The following is a 25630-nucleotide window of genomic DNA, read 5'->3' on the forward strand; positions in this document are numbered from 1 at the left end:
AAGTTAAATTACTCTGTTTGTGGTTAAAATGACAAAATATTTGTACCGACAAAACAAACATATTCATTTTTATTTATAGGGCACTGATGCAGACGCAGTGTTGGTCCTTGAACGTGCCAGCAGAGTGACGTCTCTCTCCGCTGCTCTGTGCAGACCGCTCACCGTCTGTCTTGGAGTGGGTCACGTGGTTTCCACCAAGTTTCCGTGTTTACAAAGCTCGGGCTGTTGTGGCTTGTCGGTATTCAGTTTCTGAAGAGGATGCTGTGCGGTCATGGCGTTTTTTCTGGCGCAGGAACGAACTAAAGAAAGGTTGGTGTTCTTCCACCTTCTGTTAGCGGGTGGTTATTTCCCTGCGTGGTTTTGTTGGGAGCTGAGCGGCAGCAGCGGGCTGTTTTTCCCCGACTGTGGCCGCGTGTCATTGCAGCGTGAGGCAGGGCTGCTTAGCTAATGAGGCAGAGCTCCACTGTCAGCTGGGGGATGCGGTCTAATTATTGAAGTGGGCTCTGGTCTGCGGTGCAGACCGGTTACTTTTACCCAGAAGGTCCCGTGTCTAGAGGGCAGTACAACAAAATGACGCTTAAGTGAGAGTGTGGAGGATATAAAAGACTGTGACAGAGCTTTAAACTAAAGCAGCTGCTTTTTCCAGCAATTCCAATTCTGAGCCTCCTAATGGAAGCGGCAGACCTTAGCACATGATCTATGCTTCAAACTGACCACCAGAGTGAGCTCTTAAAAGCTTTGGGACCACGCAGGAGATCGTTTCAGTCTAGAGCAGGGCATTGAATTTCCACAGTGCACTTTGATACTCAGCATGCTGGGCAGGAAAAGGATGAGGTCACCTCTGAACAATACAGGATGAACAGTTTCTTCAGCGAGTGTGAAGAAGTGCTTTGTACGCACTGGTGACTCGACTCATTAGAGCCTGTCTGATACTGGAGTTTTGGACCTCAAGCTACCACAGGCCTCTGCTTCTAATGTGTTATGTTCGGTCAGGGAGATGAATACAAACAATTACATCAGTCAGGATCCAATTTCATCAAAAATAAGCTTTCTTCTAACAGTCTGGTTAACATAGAAAGCATTCTTCTGTACTTAAAAGTCAGGTAGGATGTGGCAATTTAAATCATGTTCAGTGACACTAAGGAGACCAAAGTGTGCCAAGGAAATATCCCCCTAAACCAGGGGTGTCGAACTCCAGGCCTCGAGGGCCGGTGTCCTGCAGGTTTTAGATCTCACCCTGGGTCATCACACCTGAATCAAATGATTATTTCATTACCAGTCTCTGGAGAACTTCAAGACATGTTGAGGTCATTTAGGCATTTCAATCAGCTGTGTTGGTTCAAGGACACATCTAAAACCTGCAGGACACCGGCCCTCGAGGCCTGGAGTTCGACACCTGTGCCCTAAACCATTGCACCACCACCAGCAGACTAAACTATTCATACAAGCATTCATCCATGCATGGAGAGTTTGCAGCTCTTGTGTAAATTGTAGCCTCAGTTTCCTGTTCTTAGTTGACAGGAGTGGCACCCAGTGTGGTCTTCTGCTTCAAGGTGTGGCGTGCTGTGTGTTCAGAGATGCTCTTCTGCACACCTTGGTTGTAATGAGCAGTCATTTGCATTATTGTTGCCTTCAGAGCAGTCTGACCATTCTCCCCTGACATCTGGCATCAACTAGGCATTATCAGCCAGACAACTGCTGCTCACTGGATAGTTTGTCGCTTTCAGACCATTATCTGCAAACCCTGCAGATGTTTCTAGATTGGGGCAGATGCCAGGAGAGTAAATGAGGTCATTTGGCACCAACAATCATGCAGCACTCAAAGTCGCTCTTTTTCTCCCATTGCGATGCTCAGTTTGAACTTGAGCAGATAGTCGTGACCATGTCCTCGTCCACCAAATTGCTGAAATGGGATTTGTTAATTAGACATTTGTGTTAACGAGCAATAAACAGGTGTACCTAACAAAGTGGCCACTGAATTTAAGCAAATCACTTCCTTTTTTAGTGACACATCCTTCTGCCTAATCTGATAACTTTTGCTTTCAACAAGCAGCAGTTCCACATAAAACCTTTCAATACCCTTTGTCGGGTTTGTTAAAGCTGCGTATGTAGAAGACTGAGCTGCACCGGACTGTTTCTAGTTCCTGTAGGTCCAATTACCAAGCTGATGTTTTTGAAATGTCTTTATTGGATTTGTTGTGAAATATCAGTTGGAATATATATATATATATATATATATATATATATATATATATATATATATATATATATATATATATATATATATGTGTATATGTGTATATATGTATATATGTATATATGTATATATATATGTATATATGTATATATGTATATATGTGTGTATATATATATGTATATATATATGTGTATATATATATGTATATATACATATATATATGTATATATATACATATATATATGTATATATATGTATATATATGTATATATATATATGTATGTGTATATATGTATATATATATATGTATGTGTATATATGTATGTATGTGTATATATATGTATGTGTGTATATGTATGTATATGTGTATATATATGTATGTGTGTATATGTATGTATATGTGTATATATGCATATGCGCGCTAAAACATTGCTCTGGCATGAAGTAGCTTCTTAAATATGTCAGCAGTTAACTCCTTTCAATACTTTTAAACATGTTAATGCAAGTTGAGCAAAGGAAGTGCATGCCACGGTTTCTAAATCCACATTACTGCTCACAGTGGTTTAATGTATTGATTGTCAGTGCAGCAGTAAGCAGAAATATTACACACTTAAGCTGCAACATTGCTCACAGCTGAATAATCAACTATGAGGCTCTCTCTCTTTTAGTGGTCACAATTCTAGCCTACAAAGTGACTTTATTTACATTTTCTTAGATTATTTAATGTGTGTAATCCTGACAGAACGCAATCATAACATGATGCATCAGCACTGACCAGAATCTGCAGAAACTTGCTGATTCTAAGATTCTAAATGTTTAAAAAGTGCACCAAAGAAAGTTTTCAGCAGGATGCATCATTGCCTGGAGTCACACTTATGTGTTAAAGAGCCACATTTTCCCCTTTATGTACATTAATAATGTGTTGTTTACTGTTAATTTATTAATACAGTACTTTTTTAAAAAATCTGGTGATTTGACCCCACCAGTCTAACCCCACCATTGCTCTGATGTTTTCTCAAGCAGCTGTTTGCTCCTTTCCAGGTTTTCCCTCTTGCTGCTGGATTTGGAGGAATATTATTTTGAACAGCACACCGCGTACCATGTGACAAGCACTTTAAAAAAGCAGAGGTAAGTTGGATAATTAAAGGCAACGCTTCATCAGCATCTAACACCTTAAATCGCTGCACCATGGAAGTACTTTATAAGCTTGCAGAACAAAAAGCTAAAGAAGTCTCACACTTTGAAATGCTTTTCTGTTTTTATTGGTGCTATCATGTACTCATGTTTGTTTAAAGCTTTTAGGGTTGATCATGGTAGTTGCTCTGCCTTCTGAGGAACAACTGTTCAAACACCATTTAGTTCTGTGATGAAGGCTTGTGTAAACCTTTTTTTTTTTTTTTTGATCAAACATTGTGAACTTTTCAGTGATAATCATGTCCTGTTACCTACCTACTGAAAAAGGAGTGAACAGTAAATACACAAAACACCACCTTTGCTTTCTTTGTCTCATTTTGAAGATTTCTGTCCTTCAGGCCATTTGGACAACATTTGTGCCATGTAGCTGTTTTCATTTGGTTTATATTTGGCAAATATGTGATCGAGCTGTGGGGCTAACGCTGGCTCTAGGCTGGATGTGAGTCAAATTCTGTTGTTTAGGCTAAACGTTTATTGCCATGTGGGACGACTTTACACTGTAGCTCTGCTCTGTAACATTAGCCTTGAGACCCATCAATTCAAAGAAAAAGTAATCTGTTGTTTGAATTCATTTCCAGTTTTGTCCCCCCCCCCCCCGAAACACGGCCGATTGGGGGGGAAAACCTGGGAAGGAAAATTGATAGAGGTTGCTAGCCTGTAATTAGCATATTTCTCCTAACATTTCAAGATTTTTTTTTTTTTAGTTTTATAAATGTCTATTGACTTTTTTGTGCAAAATATTTACTCTTGTTTGTTTTGCCAGGTTTTTGTGTGTTGTTTTGTTTGTTTGTTTTTTGGGGGGTGGGGCTAGCTATTACTTAACAAGCTAACATCAGCTTTTTTCTTTCCAGAAAAATCAGAGGTTCATTCAAGATTTGTTCCAAATCGATCATATTTGATCCAGAGGAGCTTGCAGAACCAATTATAAAGGTTTGTTTTTATAACATTCTTTAAAAAAAACAAAAATAAAACTACAACCAATAAACATTGTGGTAATGCTGCTAGCTAAATTTAAAATTGTGAATTTTAACATTAAAAAATATACATTGGTGTCACAGGCCTGTCTTATCTTTGCTGGGAGATACAGTTACCATTATGTAGGCAGGCTGGATATAATGGAGACAGCCTTGTATTGTACATTGTTTGTTTTTTGTGTACAAAATCTATGAATCATGGATTTTGTAGTTGCGCCACCACGTCTTTAATCATAACTGCTCACTCTGCTTTCAGATTCCTCTGCGAGATTGCAAGAAGATTGAGTTTGTGGAGGAAGAGAAGAACTCTTTTAACAAGTGAGCACAGTAATATCTTTGGCGTTGCATGTGCAAGTCACATGCTCATCTTTACTCAGTTTGACAAACCGGTTTGTTTACTTGGAGTGCAAATGTAGCCCAGCTGTACTTGAAAAGCAGTTTTGTAAGTAGCATCTGCAAATGATTGGGCTTCATGTGATTTTTTTGAAAAATAAAAACGTGTGCACTACTACTTTGGATGCGGCACATGCTAATGGTGATTATTCTGTTTTATTAATCTTAAAAGTAATTATAGTTTTGATGTCATAATTCTTATTATTTACTATCTGATTTGTGCATGTGCTCACAGACCCGGACCATCAGCCATATCTATTCTCTCCAAGCAGGTGAGTTATGGAGTTATTACTTTTGTAAACATATTGTTCTTCAGAGAGGCACCAGCCCTCGCAGCTTTTTCTCTGTAATATATGGTATTTGATTGTTCAGGTTGATCCTCTTTACTTTCATCCTGTCTTTTTTGTCTAAGGCTACGTTCACACTGCAGGCGAAAGCGCATCAAATCCGTTTTTGTTTGACCCTATGCGACCCATATCCGAACATGGTATGCCAGTGTGAACGGCACAAATCCGATCTGGGTCACTTTCCTATGTGGTTCTGAATCCGATATATATCCGATGTTTTAGAAGCGACTGCTGTTTGAATGGTCATGTCGCATTAAATCCGTCTTTTACGTCACTGACACAAGACAGACGCCAATTATCAGTGCCGGCGAAGACATCGCGAACGCTTCCTGGCCATCCAGTGTAGATGTCAGTCAAACTGTTGGGAAGACAGCATGAACATTTTATTTGTACTGTATAATCTGCAGATTCTGACAGAAATCCGCAACTATCCTTTGAAGCAGCGCTCCTCTCTAAAACAGCAATAAGGATAATTATTAGGTTATTTACATTATTATGTAAATATAAAATAACTTCAAGCAAAAATTGGGAAACGTAAAGTCCGAAGTCTTTATATTAAGGGCCGTCATTCAAACAATACTGTTTGCTCTGGGTCTAAACAGAGCCGTTGTGTGTGACGTCTTCTTTTGCGCATGCGGGCCGCTTTGAGCGTTCACACTAGAGCACGTTTGCTGTCATATTTTATTTGTAGTGTGAACAAGCAGACGACAAAAACGGATTTGATCAAAAAATCGGAATTGCGCTTCAAGACCTGCAGTGTGAACGTAGCCTAAGTAAATCCACTCTTTCGTTTTCAGGTGATATACATCAAAGAAAGCAACGTTATTGCGCCTTACAGAAATGAAAGGGTGGGTGAGTCAGCTCAGCATGAGTGTCTTCTGTTGTGTATTCAGAGACTTGTTTGTGCTTAAAATCTGGAATGTCACTGTCTCACAATAACTGCTGCTGGCTTTTTCTTTTATTATGAAAGGGTGAAAACGGAAGGTAAAACTTTCTTACGATGAGTCAGAGCCCAAAGATCACAGCCTCTGGACTCATGTGCATTTGTTGGATCCATTTGAACACTATGCTATATAATGACCAGTGTAAAATTCTGGAATGATTGTCTAAAAACACTGAAGTACATTTTTAGGACAAGATCATAAAACCAGTGTGTCATTTTATTCACAAGAAACTTTCTTTTGTTTTTGAATAAACTTGTCTGATCACAGGAAGAAAAGACGCTGACCTTTCAGTTAGAATTCTGCAGTAAAACAGAGGATGTTGTCCAGACGTTACTTCAGGTATGTCGCTGGTACAAAACAAAATACTGTGGGGGGGAGTTTTGTGTCACGTGTGCGGTGTGAGCTGCTTTCATTCCCTTTAAAATCTGTTAAATTTTGCAGCTCCACAGGGCCTCCTGTCTGGAAAAACTTGGAGACCAGACTGCAATGGTAAGTCGATCATTACTCTCAGTCCACAGTAAGCCTCGAAAGCAATGCCCCACTTCACACACTGACAAAAATCCACATCATAAAATCTAAATAAAGGTCCAATTTGTAGTGGCTTCATGCCACAACAGTGTGGTCCATCTCCCATTTGTAGACCATTCCTCAAAACCCTGAAGATGAGGAAACGATGAAAAACAAATGCAATGAAACAGTGAAAGTCTGTTGCACTTCCTGTATTTGTCCCCTCTTACTCCTTCCTCTTTATGACCTTTAATTAGTTTAAAATTGTAAGTAACCATTGCGTAACCAAAGACCAAACCCACATTTCCTTTATTTCTAGATTGCTGCCAATCTACAATCCCGAATGGCGAGGTCATCGTTTGACAAAAACTGGTATGTAGATGTCAATCAGATGAGTCTTTATATGCTTTTTCCTAACTTTATTTTTAAGCCTCATTGGGTTTGTGTTATGCGTGACTTAAACTTAATATAGTGATTATTAAATAAGGTTTAGATGTACTAGAGCGTGCAGCCAGACAGGACTGTGGTTTTAATGTGCTGTGAAGCTTTCAGAGTGTTGCTGAAAACCCTCACATGGAGTGTGCAGTGGAGATGGTCATGCCTCTGGTGTGCAATCCAGGCCATGTCTGCGTAACAGATAAAAACCTCTACTTCCAGCCTCTCAATGGCTATCCGGTGAGATGACAAAGCAGGCAGTGGGAATGGTGTTGGTGTGGCTGTTTGTTCAGATGCTGAACACCAGTAATGTTTCCCAAACAAATGAATTGTAATTGGTGTGCACGTCCTCTCCCTTCAGGAAAATGTGATTCAGATAAAGCTGCACAACGTCAGGAGAATCTACAAAAGACGGCTTGGTCTTAGACCCCTGGTGAGTCGCAAGTGCTACTAAAGGTAGCTTTAGTATCTTTCTTTACTGCAGTTTATTTGGATGATCTCATGGGTTCATGTGTTCGGTCTCCCTGCTCAGGGTCTGGAGGTATTCTGTTCTGAGAATGACTTCTGTTCAGACATATACCTGAAGTTTTACAGCACGACCGACAGAGATGAAGTCTACTACTACATCGCAACTTTCCTGGGTGAGACGATACAAGCCTATTAATAAATGTCTGATTTATTTTATCACTTCTTTAAAATATATTTTGCTCTAAAAGCCTGAATTTGTGGCCTCTTGCTGCTGTTTTCACACATGTGCTGTACTCCTGAGCTGTTTCTGTCAAGAATACACAACAAATTGCTTTAAAATCTCTTTAGGATCTTTTTCTTCTTTTGTTTTGTGTTCATACCTAAATCCTAAGAAAGATCGAATGTGTACCCATTAGGATACGGATTTGTTGGTGTGCGGGACTCATACATGCACAAAAATGTGACCACACAACATGCAATTAATTTGCACGAATGTCTTTGATACGCTGCGCTGAGATGGGGGTGACTCTCAAAGCAGAGCCAATGAGAATGGATAAGGATTTAGAATTGTTAAACTCGTATTAATTCTCGTCCGTACTGTGAACCCAATAAATCTAAACCAAGTGGAGTTTTTCAGAAGTAACGTGTCTGTCTTGGACAATCTTCAATACAGAGCTGCAAGTAAACCTGGTTTCTGTGTGACGCAGAAGCAACATATGTAAAACTGCTGTTGTCTTTATAAAGCAGTGCCGCTGATGCTTCATTCTCGGTGATTAACGGAACCACATACCTGTGCTGTTTTCGCCTTTCTCGCTTAGAAAACCACGCGATAGAGCACACAGCAGAGAGCTACATGTTGCAGTGGCAGCGTGGTCATCTCAGCAACTACCAGTATCTCCTCCACCTCAACAACCTGGCTGACCGCAGCTGCAACGACCTCTCGCAGTACCCCGTCTTCCCATGGGTCATCGCTGACTACACCAGCCCGCGGTTAGGTGGGTCCGCAGACCTTTGCCGCTTTCTCCTGTCAGAGTGATGGTGGCTGAGATTTTGGGTCTTGCATCTTTGTAAAGATGCTGTAGTTTCTCACTGTCGGTACTTCGCTTTGTTTCTCAGACATGACAAATGCTGCCGCATTCAGAGACTTGAGCAAACCTGTGGGAGCCCTGAACAAAGAGCGACTGGACAGGCTCCTGGTGAGACGACTGCCTGATCGTACTGTTTGTTTTTGCTGACAAGTTCCTTATTAACCACAGAGCTCCCCTCTTCTCCACAGGCTCGATACAGAGGCATGCCCGAACCTAGCTTCATGTACGGCAGCCATTACTCATCTCCAGGCTACGTCCTTTTTTACCTGGTCAGAGTTGGTATGTCACACAGTTAACATTACTTATCATCTACAGGACGTGTGGAACCAACAGATGTTATTTTTGTATGTTTTATAACTCTGAGGTTTAGCCTGCTGGTCACCTAGGTGACACAACAGTCAAATATAACACTACAGTTAAAAGCACAGCACAACACTTTCAGTCTTCATCTTGATGATGCTTGTGCGAGTCAAGCAGAAGTTTAAAGATCAGTCAAATGCAAAATTGTCACAGTAACTGTGACTCACATTGTGACTCACGGCCTTCAGAAACTGCACACTGACATTATGGTGACACATAATTCTGTTCTCCTGATTACATTTGCTAATGCTTTTTGAAGTAACAGTAATGATATAATGATTTCTGATCTTTTAAATTCATTTGCTGTCCTCTAACTGCAGCTCCAGAGCACATGCTGTGTCTCCAGAATGGCCGCTATGACCACGCTGACCGAATGTTCAATAGGTAAATTATTTCCCCCGTTGTTTTAAACGTTATAATGGTAAAGTACAGAAATTTGCCCACTGGCTGATTTCTTTGTCATACTTGCATGTTTTAGATCAGGGTGTCAAACTCCAGGCCTCGAGGGCCGGTGCCCTGCAGGTTTTAGATCTCACCCTGGGTCAACACACCTGAATCAAATGATTAGTTCATTACCAGGCCTTCTGGAGAACGTGTTGAGGAGGTCGTTTAGCCATTTAAATCAGCTGTGTTGGATCAAGGACACAGGTTTAGAGGGGTTTATTTTTGTTTCTTTGTTTTTTGAAAAATAACATTGTGATTATCTCCAAGACAAAAGCTTAACTCTTTTTGAAAGGTTTGAGTCTCATTACATCTGATCTAAAACTAACACAGCATTTCATAAAGACAACACCGTGGCAACAGTCAGACACGGTGGTGGTACAGTGATTTGCTGTAACCATGACTTCAGCTCTCTACCAGAAACTGAAGGAGAATGTCCAGTCATCAGTTTGTGCTCCGAAGCTCAAGAGCACTTGGGTTATGATCTGAAACACACCAACAAGTCCCCCTCTGAATGGCTCACATTGATCGAGATGCTCAGCGTGACCTTCATGCTCAAAAACCCTCAAATGTGGCTGAATTAAAACAATTCTGCAAAGAAGAGCAAACCGAAGTTCCTCCACAGTGAAAGACTCGTTGCCAGTTGTCACAAAAGCTTGATTGCTGTTCTTGTTGCCAAACGTGGTAACCAGTTATTAGATTTATGGGGCAATTACTTTTTCCTCATTAATAATTATTTATGCATTTCTAAGGGACGATGTACAAAACATTTATTTCATGTGAGAACAACACTGAGAATTACCAGCTGACATTGGTGCAGGTTTACCTGAGCTGAGAAGTTAAGCTCATCCTAACTCTGACTAAAATAGTGCTAATCAAAGAAGTTTGACACATAGATGTACATTTATCTGTGCACACTGATCCAGTTTAATCATGTGGGAGGAATGGATCCTGGATAGGTGTCCAGCCTATCACAGGGCAAACAGAGAGAAACAGTCATTCATGCTCACATTTACATGCACTGTTGTACAGGAACAGCATGCAAGCAGAGTTTGCAGTTTGTGAATACTGTGGAAACAAGTTTGAACACGTACAGTGTTTTCTGGTGAAGATGTGAATGTTGTATTTCACACTTTGAAGACGTGTTTGGTGACGTGTTGTGGTTTCTTACAGCATAGGTGAGACGTGGAAAAACTGCTTGGAGGGAGCTACTGACTTCAAGGAGGTAAAGCTATTCGTCTATTATCTGGTGTTGATGCTGTTTCTGTCGAGGAATGTCTTTCTTGACATGTTGCTTTTCCTCGTATGTTTGCAGTTGATCCCAGAGTTTTATGGGACAGACCCCAGCTTCCTGGAAAACAGACTGAGTCTGGATTTGGGCAGACGGCAGAACGGAAGTTTAGTTGGTGATGTTGTTCTTCCGCCGTGGGCCACAGGTGAACTTCCTGTCGACCGGCTGTCTGTGTGTCTCTGTAATATTAGGAGTCACGTGAGGAAGTAAGGGTTGCTGTTTCTTCCTCCAGATTCCAGTGATTTTCTTCAAAAGCACAAAGCCGCCCTGGAGAGTCAGTATGTGTCCGAACACCTTCATGAGTGGATTGACTTGGTGTTTGGCTTCAAGCAGAGGGGCAGTGAAGCTGTGGCGGCTCACAACGGTAACATGACCAACAGCTACTCTCAGTACAAGAGGCGCGAAAACATGCCAACGATTAATATTCATCTCATCGTTTTCCTTTCTAAGTGTTTCACCCACTGACCTATGAGGGCGGGATCGACTGTGACAGGTACAGAAAAGAAAATCCAACGAGAATATTTCCAAATGCTCATCCCGCCTCGTTGGCCTAACGTTTCCCCTCTGTCTGTTTGGCAAGCATTGAGGACACCGATCAGAGAATCGCCATGCTGACACAGATCCTGGAGTTTGGCCAGACGCCCAAACAGCTGTTCACCAGCCCTCACCCTCAGAGGATCACCCCGAGGTTTCAGAACATTACGCGAAGCTCGAGCATCAACTCACCCGACGCTGAGCTATCTCCAGGTAACACCGCACAGCACGGGAAGTGTGTGAGAGCCCTGCAGCTGCAGAGCTTTCTCTTTCATTGTTCAGGCTTAAGTAGCTAATAACACGATGCAACGGCAGCTGTGAGAGCTGAGCAGTGTTTCTAAAGCCCACACAGTTATGTGCTTCACTACTCCTCTCTGGGAGGATGGTGCATGTCTCAGTGAGTGAAGCCAATCAACACAAACTCAAGATTAAAAAGAGTCACAAAAACGATGAATTATTAATTTACTCCTGTTTTTTTTTTTTCTGGTTTTACTGAAGGAAAAAAGTTTCATTTATGCACTTTCAGCTATATTAACTGCATTTTAATGTGTTTTGATATATAAAATGTTTTTCATAACCATAACAAGTTAACATGTAGGCCGGATCCCTGTGTTGTTTTGCAGCCTCTCAGGGCGAGGACTCGTCTTTCGAAGATCTCACCGAGGAGAGCAGGAGGTTGGCCTGGGCAAACATGGAAAGTCTGAAGCCCGTTTCCAGCCACAAGATCCATAAAGAGTGAGTCAGGAGCTGCTCGGTGGGCTGCAGTTACAGCAGAGTACAAATGTAACCACATACAGCAAAAGTGAAAGCCCTGCCTCAAAAATGAGGAAGTGAATTCAAAGAAAGCAGGTAGCAGGCAGCTGCAGGAGCTCCACACCCCTTCAGAAACTTAATACTAGTTTCAGGACTACTTCCTTCAATAACAGACTGCTGTGTTATTCTAAACAAATTCTTCATTTCATGTGTTTTTTTTATATACGTGTATATTTATGTTTTTTAAGTAACTTTGTTTCTGCTGTATGTGCAGAGCTGTGACAGGCATTGCTGTGTCTCGAGGTGGATCGGCTGTTTTCTCCACATCTAAAGGTTTGGAAAATGTGTAGACTGAGAAGAAATGTAGACGACTCAGATCTACTTGGAAACTCATTTTGTTTTCTCTTTAATTAAAAAGCTGTTGAGCTAAAAGGATTAAGAGAAGGATGAATTACGGTTTGCTCAGTTCTGTCAGGGGAGACGTGTTTCACGCTGACCCCTCTCGCTCTTTATTACAGACTCGACACTTAAAATGTTTTCCAAAGAGCTGAAGGAGTTCCAGAGAAGCATGTCGTTCTCTAACATGGTACGCTCGCCCGTTCAGCATCTCCTTCCTCGGATCTCTTCTCCGAATCTGTTCCATTTCTCTGTAAACAGTAAACCGCTCGACTGTTTTTCAGGCCTTGTCATCGTGTTTGATACTGGCGGACAGTAAAACGGTGGTGTGCTCTTCGTGGGACAACAATGTGTACGGACTGTTTATTCATTATATTTAACGTGGTTTTCAGAGAGTTTTGACGGCTTCTCGCTGACCTGCATGCTCCTCTCTCTCAGGTATTTCTACTCCGTCCCGTATGGCAGGCGGCAGGATACGCTGATGGGTCACGATGACGCTGTCAGTAAAATGTGCTGGTTTGAGGACAAACTCTACACAGCATCCTGGGATTCCACTGTTAAGGTAAAGTATTGTCTCTATAACCCTTTTCAGACATGGGACATGTTACAGTGCTGGACTAATGAATTTACTGAAGGGAGAGAGCTATGCAGTATTTGTCATATGGACCAGATTGGACAGTACATCACATGATGAATAACACACGAGGTCCCTTTACTAATAAATAAGGAGGCAACATCGTAGACACATCAGACTCACACAAACGGTAAAATGATATCCTGAAAGCTTTCCCTGGACAGGAATGAGAATACTGTTATTGCATCGTAGCTCGCACTCGTGCTGTGATGACAGCTGAGAGTCCGGCCTGGTCAGGCTGCATGAAGCTAAACCTGGGTGCTCGTTCTGAAAAGAAGCCGGCTTGTTTCAGTGCCAGCAGACTGAGGAAGACTAAGGACTCCATGTCAGAGAGAGGATGAACCTTTAGCGTTGTTTTCTGTGTGACCTTCACAGGTGTGGGAATGCAACTCTGACAGCTTTTCCACTCACAAGAGATCCCAGTTTAATTTGCTGGGTGAGTTGGAACATGATGCTGGGGTGAGTGACAAAACCGCAGCCACAGGTTTCATCAAGATCTTACAAACTTCATGTGGATTTAAATGCATCATAGTAACGCTGTGTGCATGTGTTATTGTTGGAAAGACTCTGACAAATAAAATGTTCATATTTGTCAAACACTGAGACATTTTAGCAGCGTTAAAAACGTACGTAATAAAAACATGTTTGCTCTCTAACATTCAAATTCAGGTGAACACAGTCAGTCTGAACCCAGCTGGGACTTTGCTGGTGTCTGGATGTAAAGATGGGGCCGTCACCATCTGGGACCACAGCAGCCAAAGGACTCTGCAGCAGATCCACTGCCACAGTGGGACCATCCACCAGACGGACTTCAGTCCTGGTTTGTGTGAACGTGGAACTTTGATCACCTAAAATGTTAAACATAAAATTCAGATCTGCTCGTGGAAGCGTTGAGTAAATAATTCCCTTAAGCTTAATGTTTGTCTCAGTACAGTTAAAGTGCATGTGGAGAGCACTTCTTCAGCTTTCTTTGAAGCGGCTGTTGGCTGCTTGATTCTTCTGTGTGAATCAAACAACCCTTTACTGCTGAGCAGGAAGAATTTCTGTTGAGAAATTACAACTCCCAGACTCATATGTATTATCCAAAGACATGTGTGTGATTATACCACTTTTGCATTCTCAGATAGCCGACACGTTCTCAGCGTTGGAGCCGACTCCTGCATGAAGGTTATCGACGTCCAGACGGGAATGGTGATCTCCTCTGTGAAAGCTGAAGAGGAGCAGAGGTTTTCCTAGCAATCCAGAACTTTGTATTTCACTTGTTTCTTTGTGCTATGTTCAAAGCATTTAGCAGCATGTTTGTGTGTGCAGGTGTTTCTGCTGGGATGGAAACTGGGTGCTGTGTGGGGGCCAGTCTGGTGACCTCCTCCTGTGGGACCTTCTTACCAACACAGTTACCAAGAGGATCCCTGCACACTCAGGTAGAGCTCATCTTCAGTAATCATTGGGTGGAGTTTTTACCCCCGTTTTCAAACTTCTGATGCTGCTTTGTTTATTGGCTGTAAAACCAGCAACAAGAAGGAAAGACAATCTGCTACATTTGTGGTTTTATTTACTGCCAGTTGAACGAATTGGCAGGAATGAATAGACAAATTTACCAGGAACTTCTGCTAATTCATTGTCCTGAATGACCCTGAATCATAACATAAAGTTGTTAGTAAATAACAGAAAATGGTGGGCCGGATTGGAGCCTTTGCTGGTCGATTCTGGTCCCCGGGCCTTATGTTTGACACCCCTGTCTCTAAAGTATTGGTCAGATTTCTGTGAAACTTGCACAGAATAAAAAACACACAGTTCACTAATTTCCACTAAATCTGTAATATTTGATTCAGAAGATGTCACTGGATGCTAATTTGGCTAATATGTTTGTGCCACTAATGTAGTAAAACCTTAAAATGTACATGCGTTATAATAAATGTATCAATTAATAACAATATAAGCTAAGGAATATTATACATAAATCCATGTACACACAGGTGCTGTCACAGCCATGTGGATGAGTGAGCTGTGCACCACAGTGATCACAGGTGGAGAGGACCGACAGATGATCTTCTGGAAGCTCCAGAGTTAAAGTTCCGTCTCTGTTGGGGAGATAAAGACTCCCAGTGCAATATCCTGGACAACACAGGCCAAGTATCCTGCTGACTGCCTTTGAAAGAGACTCACAAAGGACTTGAGACATGCTGAAAACATACTCTAAATGTGCAGCATCTCAGAGGAGTTGGCTCTGAACTGTTTTTAATCCAAAACCAAGCAACAGGCCACACGTCTTAGTTTTCATTGATGTCTGCATCTTGGGAGAAAATGTCTACTTACAGTTTCGTGCATGAGAGACGGAAGCAGAAGTGTACGTGCCTGATTTTTCACTTCAGTTTTTAGCCTGTTATACATGCATACATACATACATGTGGACTTTGCCTAAATTTATTAACTGTTAAACATCACGTAGCTAATCTCTTCCTAACCTCCCTCCACAGCTCCCTAAAGGATAAAGCAGGTGTAGTTGGTGGATGGATTGTACCTTGTTTTTAAATAAGCAATCATGTTTCAGTAGCTTTATATGAATTTTAATTTTGCAGTGGATTTACAGTGTCTGTCAGAGCTTTATGGTGCTCAGGTTTTATTAATAAATCATGGTTGCCTCTAAAACGTCTCCTACGGATCATCCTGTATTTTGCAATATTTCCACAACAAAAAAAAGTAAAAGTTTAGTAAATGCTCATGCTTTTGGATTTCATGTCAAGAGGAAAGACAACTTTAATCAATATATCTGAGGTATTTTGGTTATTTACAGTGTCAGTGATGTTTGGACATCCAACAAACACTGGGGCTAAACCCAGACTACCCAGTAACAAACAGAACCATTTCTATATTGATATTTGATACTCTTGGTTACACCTCTTGGTCAAAATTCAAATAGACTACAAGTCCAGCAGCTCAGTTAACAGTTTAAAGGTCACTCAGCCACTAGGTTGTGCTCTTTGCACAGAGAGAATTCCAGTCAGGGATGGAAGAGCTTCGCATCACCCTGAACACCTAATAATGAAACTGAGGATAATTTTTGCCTTTTTCTTTTTTTTAATATATAAAGTCGATCATTTGCATGACACAAATTTCAAACAGTTGTCCTCTCCTGTTACAGACGGTTCTGTGTATATTGATGAATCTGCAAAGAGTGTGGGGGAGATTATTAGTGCTTTCCAATCATAGCACTTTGCTGCTTCCAGCAGACGTTTGAACTGAAGAGTATCAGGTCACATAAACCTCTGAATCACAACAGCTCTTCTGGTCGCTGTAGACCGGTTCCATTATGGGTCTTTTGGTAGCAATGGAAAAGTAGAAGACACTCTCAATAACACTCCACATCCACTTCCTATTTCGTCTCTTCCATTTTCTGTGGACAAGAAGACAAAGTGATGACAGGACCCAACATCACAAATACTTTAGCCATCAGTGCTTTTAAACGGCCTACAGCAGAACACGCTTCCCCACATCACGTTTACCTTGAGTTTTTTCATATTTGCAAAAGCTCTGAGTAGCTTGGGCGTTGGTGGCTTTGGTCCAAACAGAGCCAGTCCTTTCTGCTTCTCCTCATTACCTTTAGCAGGTACAGCTCCTTTGGCTTTGACTAGTTTCCTTCACAGTGACAAAAAAAAACACCACACATTTTTAAAAGGATGCATATTTAAATTTCATTTAACGTAATGATTTGGATGGAGGTTTGGAGGGTATATGATACTTTTAAATTTGAATGAAAATACGGTTCCTGAAGCACTAATAAGCGGCTCACCTGCCCTTCCTGGCCAGCACCTTCTCAGACTCCGGGTAGTGGACGAGGATATCAAACAGGTCTTTCTTCTCCAGCACAAAAAGGTTAGCGAAGCCGTGAGCTTTTACATTGGCTGTGCGCCTGTTTCCTCCATCTTTAGCAGACTGCAGTAAACTGTGGTTGGATAAGCAGACAAAAAACAATATGGCCTACTACTATGGCCAAAATAAAGCAACACAACCACTGCGCAATGTACACAACTTCACAAAAGCAGCATTAAAGACGTGATAAAAACTGCTAGGATTTTTTTTTTCCTTCTTCTTAGATTATCTCCACCCAAAGTTAACGTGACATCATCGTAACAAAGGTTTCACAGCATCAGCTGTCCTTCCTGATGCTGCAGACTTGCCTGATTTCCCCAAACACTGAGCCGGCCTTCAGCGTCACAAACACAATGCTGTTGTCGGGTCCTCCCACCACCTGCACCGCTCCACTTTTGATGATGTACATCTCTTTACCGATGTCACCCTGCAGAGGACAGATCAGCGCAGTGACACTCAGCTCAGGTCACCTTGTTGCTTCATGATGATCAGCACAGTTCAGAAATATGTTGCTTGCTACTTTGTAGCCGTGTCGTTACCTACAGACATGTATACACATATGTATGCACCAACCTTCCTCACAACAAAGTCTCCGGGTAGATAAATGATTGACTTGAGCCTCAGTAACATGTCCACTAACATCTGCTGGTCACAGCCCTGAAGGACAGAGTGTAGTGAGTACTGACTTTCACTGAATCACAGAAGCTCTGCTTTGCTTTACTCATCTCTGAAAGCAGCCAGCATAACTTAATTACACTTCACTACAGTTCATTATCCGTCCACTCACACGCCCTTTCTCTAATACACTTTCTATGGTACTAGAGCGCTGAAGCTTAAGCAGCCTCACCTGGAACAATGCAATCTTCTGGAATGTGGCAAGGTTGATGTCCACAGCAATGGCAATTCTCATCACCAGAGGCATCTTGTCCAGGAGCTCGGACTCATCTGAGAAGGACAGACAGTGTGATTCCATGTGAGCACATTCCAGATTTTTAGTCTGTGCATTTTTGCGGCTCATTATTAGTCATGCTTGAATCCTTAAGGAATGGCTGAGTCTTTTTCATTACCTCAGCTGTAACGTCAATTCATTTCAGCTGCATTTTGTTATATAGCACCAAATCATAACAGCTGCTGTCTCAAGATGCTTTATATTGTAAGGTAAAAACCTCACAATAATACAGAGAAAATTCTTAACAATCAAACACCCTATGAGCAAGCCCTTGGTGACAGTGGGAAGTAAAAGCTTCCTTTTAACAGGAAGAAATCTCCAGCAGAACCAGGATCAGTGGCCACGACTCGTTTTCTTTTGTTTGTTTGTTTTTATATAGAAATGTATTTGTGTGGATGAATATTCCCTGTTCCCCATTTAAACTCATCAGCTTCTTCCGGTGAGGACACAACTGAGAGGTATACATTTCTCACCCAGCATTCCCTGAGCTGCCCAGGTGTAGTTGTACCAGGTGCGGACTCTGTTCTGGACTAGCTTGGGGATCGTATAGGTGTTCATGTAGGAAACACATCCGTCCATTGACGCCCGGAAGTATGTCTGAGCTGCTGTAGCTGCTCCTATGACATCTCTCATCTGAAAGAAAGGCAGAAATGTAAAGTGTCACAGAGAAGTCATAGATATTAACAGGTGGAATATTAACATTGAAGAATATCCTCCTACCTGTCCGATCAAACTCGAGAACACAAAGACACCAATAAAGAAGTTAGCCATCTGAAAGGAAATCTCAAAGGTGGTTACAGGTTCCGGTAAACCCCCGATGTTGATCAGACTGCGAACTGCAAAGTAGTAGCAACGCAGGTACCTGTGCAGGGACAGAAGTGAGAAGACAGGAGTTATCCACAGCTACAGACGGCATGTCGTAAATCTTTTAGTTTACTGGGATCAACAGGAGCATGGTACGCCTTTATGCTGTGTAAAGCTCTAACATGGTCCTAAGAGACAGGCCAAGAACTTTAACCCTTTCATGCATGAATTATAACAACTTCAATCAGGATTGTTTTCACAAGTATTTTTATTCATCTTTAGGTATGAAAAAAAGATTTTTGAACTTCATTTTTTTTAAACATGTAGTTTTTTACGTGTCCACTAAGGTGGACAACTGGCTGACCAGTGGGTGGCAGAGTATGTAGTGACACATCAGTGTCCAATGTTTATGTGCAAGTATACCATCAACACTGACACCAATACAAGAAAACAGCCTTTGAATAGCTGTGTCCACTGTAGTGACCACTATGCATGAAAGGGTTAAAGAACGGCGTTACCACAGATGAACATAAAATATAAACATTTTTAAATACAGGAGTATTAAAACAGAACAATACGAGTTCTTTAAACTGAATTCAAAAGTGAGCGATGTCAGTCAGGACTCTGTGTAAGTCAGCCGACGTCACTCAGTGAACAAAAAGTCAAGAGCAAGTCACTCTGTCAGCATCAGTATGGTTAAACGTCCTCAGGAGCGCCGCATTTGATTTGCATAACGCTGAAAATAATTATTAATATCAGAGAGTTTAATCAATCTGCAGTTAATTAATGGACATTATTTAGATTTGTAGCTCCCAGCTAAGATGAATGCCAAAACACAATTCTTAATTAATATTTAAAAAAAGGATAAAGCAGAGCTGGTCTTTGTTCAGGAGGTACTCTTACAAAAATCACGGAGCATGCTGTGCACGTTAGGATACAACAGAGGGCGCTGCTGATCTCCCCAAGCACACGCAGCACGGTAAATAATCATCTTCATCTGCATACTGCATACCAGCAAGCAAAAAACATGTGCATATGTGTCATTAAATAATGAAATAGATTTGGTTTTGGAAACACCAAGTTATAATATTCTTGGTAATGATGAAACTTTTGTTTCACCGTGTCACAACATCGCTACATAGACACAGCTTGACTTGGCCTTGTTAAGCTTTCCTTTAAATAGAGAACCCCTGCTTTCTGCTTTTTGTTGTTTGAGATTATTTATACACATCTCTCTCTGAGTTTTAAATTGTTTCATTAAAAGGAAAAATGAAATATTTTCTTTTGAAATGACATGTTTCAGTTCCACGGTGAACTCCAGAGTACAGTGTAGAACTTTAGGTCCCAAACTGGTGTACATACGCTGTGCCATTCCCGTCATACACCCATGTAGTTGTGGCAAGACCCTGGTGCACTGAGGCGACGTAGTAAGCACAGGCGTTGAGGTGAAGCATGAAGAGCAGGTAGCCTGTGGTGCGGGCAACTCTGTGTCAGAAAGACAGAAATGGTGACGCTAAAGCTACAAAACAGTGACACCATGCGATTCACGAGCAGTCACCTCCAGATGTAAGCTTTGGCCATGACACTCTCAAGTCGATCACTGAACTCAAAGAAGGAACCAATCTAAAACACACAGGGGGAAAAGTAAAGGAACTTATCAGAAAATGTAATGGAAAAAAAGTACAATAAAAAGAAGTTAGCATCCTCCTGCCTACCCTGATGAAGCGGTTCAGTCGGTAAAACGAGGAGAATTCAAAGTACAGGCAGAGCAGGTCGAAGGGGAGGATGCTGATTATATCAGTCTACACGGAACAGAATACAAACATTTGTTAAACTTTGGATTTTGCTGCAAAGCTCACAGATATGAAAGAAGAATAAAAACTGGTTCAGTAAAAATATAAATATAACAATGCAAACTTCTAACTGCAAAAATGTGGATAAAAAACAAATGCAGTGTCACCATCTATCCATCTATCCAAATCTATATATTTAATGTTGTACCACTTTATAATACGGTCTGCAAAAAAGAGAGAGTAGAGAAAACAATGAAATAACTAGATTGTAAGTAAGTGTAAGTACTGGTGAGTCATTTTAAGAAAGTTTTGCATGACTTCAGGTATTTTACTGGAAAGGAGACATAAAATATTCTGTAAGTTATTTTTATGTATTATGTAATTTCTTAGTAATATTGCACAAAAACAAACAACATTTCCCATTCTTACATTGCAAGAGCACTTTACAGTCTTTATCACACATATATTAGTAAGATAAAAGGACACGTGAAAAACAGAACATCGATCGTGCACAGCAACATAATGAATATTGAATAAAGATGTAAAAAGGTAAGATTAATCCACTCTATAATACGACCCACGCCCCAAAAACTACAGCGTTTGTATGATGTAGAAAAAACGTTTTCTGAAAACTTACCATGAAATTGGACACAACTTAAAACTGCTTATGCAGTACTTATATTTACTTAAACTACAATCATTTCTTTATTTCCTGCAAACACTTTAGTTTTAACTTTCTTGTTCTAGTGTGCCTACCTGTCAATATTTGTAGGTACATTTAATTACAACGTAATACCAAATAATACATCTTTAGTCGCCTTTAGTGTTATAAAGTGTTTAATTTAATTCAAACCATTTAATAAATAGGATTTTATTTATTTATTTCTAATATATGCTCATTTCATGCCAGTGCCAGTGCTTGTTGTTTTGGACATTAAGGCACTCATTTATGGAGTCTTGGATTTGGAATATGTGTAGTTTGGCTTTATCTTGCTGAAATAAGCAAGTACCACAATTCCTGACATTATGTTAATTGTGTTATTTTTCAGTTGTTGAACAAAACTGTACTTAACTGGAGTACTTAAGTAAATGTATTTAGTTACTTTACACCACTGGACACATGTTCTCACCTTAAATTGATGTGATTTTTGATAATGTAGCTTAGTCAAAGCTCTGTCTTTCTGCAAGCAACAGAAGTGCGAAAGTCAATTAGACTATTAAAATGTTATCAGGTACATGTGACTGAGTGGTTTGTGACTTACAATGATGTCTCCAGCTTTGACAAACTGAAGGCGAGGCTGCCAAACAATGATGTCTATTATATTTACAATGTCGCTAAGAATGTCGAGGAATATCCAGTAGCGGTTGGCAGTTTCACTGTGGTAAGGGAAAGCCATCCTAGCGGAGCAAAACCAGACGTTGTAATTGTACGCCAATGCCACGAAGCTCAACCAGGAAATGTACCGACGATCTGGAGAGAGAATGACAGAAATGTCTGTCAAGTATTTAAAGGCAAATACAAAAAATTCATTGAGCTTAGGTGTGATGCTTACCTGTGAAAGGATCAATGGTGGTCCCCAAGATGACATCCATTTTTTCCTCCACTGGATGGAAGAGGACGTCAAAGCAGGAGCAGCTGATTTGTGGGAGGATCCTTTCTTTCTTCTTGGCCTCCTCTGCCAGTCTCTCCTCCTCGGCTTTCTTCTCGGCCTCCAACCTTTTCTCCTCATCTTTTTTCTTCTTCTCTTCTGCCTTTTTGGCCGCTTCCTCCGCCTTCTTCTTTTCTGCTTCTTCCTTGGCTATGCGCTCCTCTTCCTTCAGTCGGATGTAGTCATCCTTTCTCAGAATAGGTGCTAAAAGGCAAAAAAAGAAGCATACGATGACTTAAGACATTAGTTTGCATGTTGTTGTTTTTCTCTCTAAGCATGCTGGCTTGTTTTTGACCACACTTACTGACAGGTGGTGTGACTTCTGGAGATGTGGCGTAAGGGTCTATGGCCTTCTCTTTGAGTATCTCTGTGCGTTCTTTTAACTTCTTGGCTAAAAATCGGATGGTGTCGTCTGTGTAGCGGGAGTAGACAACAGGTGGAGGAGGCGCTTCTTCACTAAAAACAGATAAATTAGAATAAAACACGCAACTCATAGCCTTAGGTAGACACCGGGAGAGACGACAGCAGCGCTGCTTTTCCACTTGTTAAACAGGCATTTGTTACATTTCTATGACATTAATATATTTCCTCAACATTCCCTTAAAATTCTATTGAAGCAACTCCAGCTTGCATGAGAACACAGGCAGATCAATCTCAGTCACAAATACCACTATAAGCTCCTAATCTTCTTTCCTCCTTTATGTGTCACATGCTGCAAGTCACAGTGTTATCACATCTTGAAAAGTAAGTGTTGAAGGTCTCCAGAGACCTCTCTCATTGGGGAGGGGGTGGGGACTTTGTGGAGTCATCAGTCCTTACTGTTAGATACCTGTTAGATATACCTGTAACTATTCTTGTCCTCAAGCGGCTCAGAGTTCATGAAAACAGCAGAGCTAAAGGAGAGCCAAGTTATTCTTAGTACAGTTAACGTGTCCTGGTGCAGTGCCCGTACAGGGACAGCGTAAACTGGGTTGTTCTACAGATGCCCCTAAATGCCTCAAATGTAGGCAACTGGTTGCTGTGAATACTAACAGACACGCACATGATGTTAGAGGGTGTTTGGAGAATGAAACCAGCTTTAAAACACTCAGGATGTGTTTGATTTACTTTCATCTGTAATTCAGGGGGTTTAACAAAAGTATTACACTAACTGTTTAGGAGTTGCAGCAAATTTTTTCTATAGTCTCCCATTTTCAGATGCTTAGAAGTAATCAGTTAACCATAATTTTAAAATAGTTTTGTTTCTAAGACTGGTCTGGATGTCGTCAAATACCTTGTTTTTGCCCTTGAGTTGCTTTTACGGCAGCTGTTGCTTGTTTGTGTCTCTCTCTGTATTCAGGTTTGTATTTAAGAACTGAAAAGCATGCTTGGGTTGAGATCAGGGGACTCACTTGGGAGTTGAAGAATAGCTCATTTCTTTACCTTGAGAAGCTCTTGGGTGTCTTTTGCAGTGTGCTGTGGGTCATCATCCATTTGTGCAGAGAGTATAGCTCTGAACACTTCATCCTGCTACTTCTATCAGCAGCCTCATCGCAAATAAACACTAGCAGCCCAGTTCCACTGCTAGCCGTACATGAGTTGCTTCTTTCTTTCTCCATACTTTTCACTTCCTATCATTCTGGTTCAGCTACCAAATACAAGCTCAACACTTAATTAATTAACTCCAGATATTTGATCTGCTCAATTTGTCACAAAATAATGGAGCTGAGCTCATCTGGCCATGAAACTGCTTGCCAGTCAATTGTCCAATTACATTTGTGATTCTAATGATGGAGGGTTATGTATAAAAATGGCTGTAATTACAAAACTAATAACGTAATAATTGCTAATGCCCTTAAATAAGCCGAAAAAGGAGTACAAGCATGATGAATTCTTACCCTTCAATGTCCTCTGGATTGGCAGGAGCAGCAGTGGGAGCGGGAGCAGCAGGTGCCTGCGCAGGAGCTGGAAGAAAAATATAACATCATTCTTTAGCTTTTCATTTCTATGACTGTTACAGAACCCCCACTGAAAACCTTCAGATTCTATACTGTAGAAAGATATTTAAAAAACAATTCAAGTGCAAAGTTCAACAACCAGAGCAGCATCATGCACCGCATGCTTATTTGACATTCAGCCCTCTATTCTTACATATCCCGAGGGATGCTGTTCGTATTTTAAACCACTGGTACACGAGGAAAAGATCACCACAGCATGAAGGAAGGCTGTTTCTTATTGCTTACTTTAGTACAGCAGTGGGAACCTAAACTTTCCCAAGACAGTGCTCACTGTTTGTGATACAGGATCAGCCAGATGACACCAATCCCTTTGTCTGTGATTCACAGAGAAACAGGGAGCAGATGGACAGTCTAACAATCCACTAAAAGACACATTTAGTGAATCTACAGCAAGGCCAGAGAGTGTGACATATAACAGAGCGAACCAACACCTCTCACATCTGTGGACGATGGTACATACTGACCAAAAAACATTCCCTTCAAACCACTTGACCATCACCCTAATAACAATGTAACTGAATGTGGAACTCAGCTCAGATAAACACGCATCTCACCTGTTTTTGGCTCTTCTTCTTTCTTCTCCTCCTTTTTCTTTTCCTCCTCTTTCTTTTCCTCCTCTTTCTTTTCCTCCTCTTTCTTTTCCTCCTCTTTCTTTTCTTCTTCTTTCTTTTCTTCTTCTTTCTTTTCCTCCTCTTTCGTGGGCTGATCTTCTTTTTCTTCTTTCTTTTCTGGCGGCGTTTCTTGCTGTAAATTTAAAACACAGGCAGAGGGAAGAGAACAAATAGCAGTGATTAGCCTGCCAGTGTAGTATCAACCTGAGCCTATGTTTTGAAGAACCAGTGACAGCTCCTGTCCATATTAGTGTCAAGCTGCCTCAGAGGCTTTCACCTCCTGTTGTGTATTTTAATACAACTCAGTCTGACAAGCTTGGAGAAGCCAATGAACCTGATTAATGTTTAATTTGAATGGTGTGTCCACTGGATGAACACAGTGTTTGTCAAATTAAAATAAAGGGAGATTTAAGCTCTTACCGTAGCCGGTGGAGCCGGGGCAGAAGGCGGAGCGGCAGCAGCCTGGGCAGGACGAGGCTCAGGAGCCCCGATCAGCTTCTTTAACCTGCTGAACATGGCCAGACAGAAAAGAGTCTGACCTTTCCACTGCTTCTTCTGCAAACTTCTTTTTTTTAGATGTTAGGTCTTTGAAAGAGTACCTGAACTGCTTGTTGTGGAGTCTTTACCTCAAACCTGAACAGCAGACTGAAGCAAATAAAATTCTAGGAATCAGTAAGTCCCTCTAGGCACTCCCCTTTCTCCAGGAGCCAACAGCAGCTCAACAAGCTGAGCCGACAATCACTGCCAGCAGAAATAATGGGTCTCCTGGAGTTGTGAGCACAGCCCAGAAAGAAGACTTTTACCAAAAAGCACCAGTGCTATTTTTTTAATATGTTAGCGAATTTATATAAAAACCTATACCTGATCAACGTAAGCTGGAGGAGACGGCAGGTAAAAAGAGTATAATCAGTTTCTGAATATCCTGTATCATGGATAACATTAAATTCACTGCAGTAACCATCGGTGCTACGATGAAAGTAGCTGGTGTAATGCTTGGTTTA

General features: G+C 41.2%; 2 protein-coding genes across 4 annotated transcripts; one reads left to right on the forward strand and one right to left on the reverse strand.

Moving 5' to 3' along the window:
* Nucleotides 1-158: 158 nt before the first annotated feature.
* nsmaf (neutral sphingomyelinase (N-SMase) activation associated factor) lies at nucleotides 159-15625 on the forward strand. Of its 2 annotated transcripts, none has more exons than XM_086307007.1 (31): nucleotides 159-309; nucleotides 3239-3325; nucleotides 4228-4321; nucleotides 4622-4683; nucleotides 4994-5030; nucleotides 5903-5953; nucleotides 6317-6388; nucleotides 6491-6538; nucleotides 6876-6928; nucleotides 7102-7231; nucleotides 7353-7424; nucleotides 7524-7632; nucleotides 8278-8454; nucleotides 8576-8655; nucleotides 8736-8826; nucleotides 9228-9291; nucleotides 10522-10573; nucleotides 10664-10784; nucleotides 10872-11003; nucleotides 11090-11132; nucleotides 11220-11386; nucleotides 11797-11908; nucleotides 12201-12259; nucleotides 12445-12512; nucleotides 12607-12674; nucleotides 12761-12884; nucleotides 13332-13415; nucleotides 13626-13776; nucleotides 14080-14182; nucleotides 14268-14377; nucleotides 14933-15625. In XM_086307007.1, exons 1-31 carry the CDS (start codon nucleotides 272-274, stop codon nucleotides 15025-15027), a joined length of 2754 nt encoding a protein of 917 aa, XP_086163133.1. In that variant the 5' UTR covers nucleotides 159-271; the 3' UTR covers nucleotides 15028-15625. The 2 variants fall into 2 exon arrangements, with proteins under 2 accessions (XP_086163133.1, XP_086163134.1); XM_086307008.1 differs by having other exon boundaries at nucleotides 4243-4321; nucleotides 14933-15624.
* On the reverse strand, nucleotides 14454-25284 carry LOC147322552 (cyclic nucleotide-gated channel beta-3-like). 2 transcript variants are annotated; one of them, XM_086307009.1, is made up of 18 exons: nucleotides 25050-25284; nucleotides 24573-24762; nucleotides 23899-23965; nucleotides 22326-22477; nucleotides 21926-22225; nucleotides 21635-21843; nucleotides 21503-21553; nucleotides 20295-20381; nucleotides 20138-20202; nucleotides 19942-20064; nucleotides 18496-18637; nucleotides 18249-18408; nucleotides 17674-17771; nucleotides 17400-17483; nucleotides 17135-17253; nucleotides 16747-16899; nucleotides 16460-16592; nucleotides 14457-16350 (listed from the first exon to the last, which is right to left on the reverse strand). In XM_086307009.1, exons 1-18 carry the CDS (start codon nucleotides 25143-25145, stop codon nucleotides 16330-16332), a joined length of 2250 nt encoding a protein of 749 aa, XP_086163135.1. In that variant the 5' UTR covers nucleotides 25146-25284; the 3' UTR covers nucleotides 14457-16329. The 2 variants fall into 2 exon arrangements, with proteins under 2 accessions (XP_086163138.1, XP_086163135.1); XM_086307012.1 differs by lacking the exon at nucleotides 21503-21553 and having other exon boundaries at nucleotides 14454-16350.
* Nucleotides 25285-25630: the final 346 nt, after the last annotated feature.

This window comes from Aulonocara sp. 'chitande type north' Nkhata Bay, linkage group LG9, assembly GCF_057382095.1.
Source record: "Aulonocara sp. 'chitande type north' Nkhata Bay isolate Kocher_YH1m ecotype deep benthic linkage group LG9, A_spYH_male_GT1.1, whole genome shotgun sequence".
Lineage (NCBI taxonomy): Eukaryota > Metazoa > Chordata > Actinopteri > Cichliformes > Cichlidae > Aulonocara > Aulonocara sp. 'chitande type north' Nkhata Bay.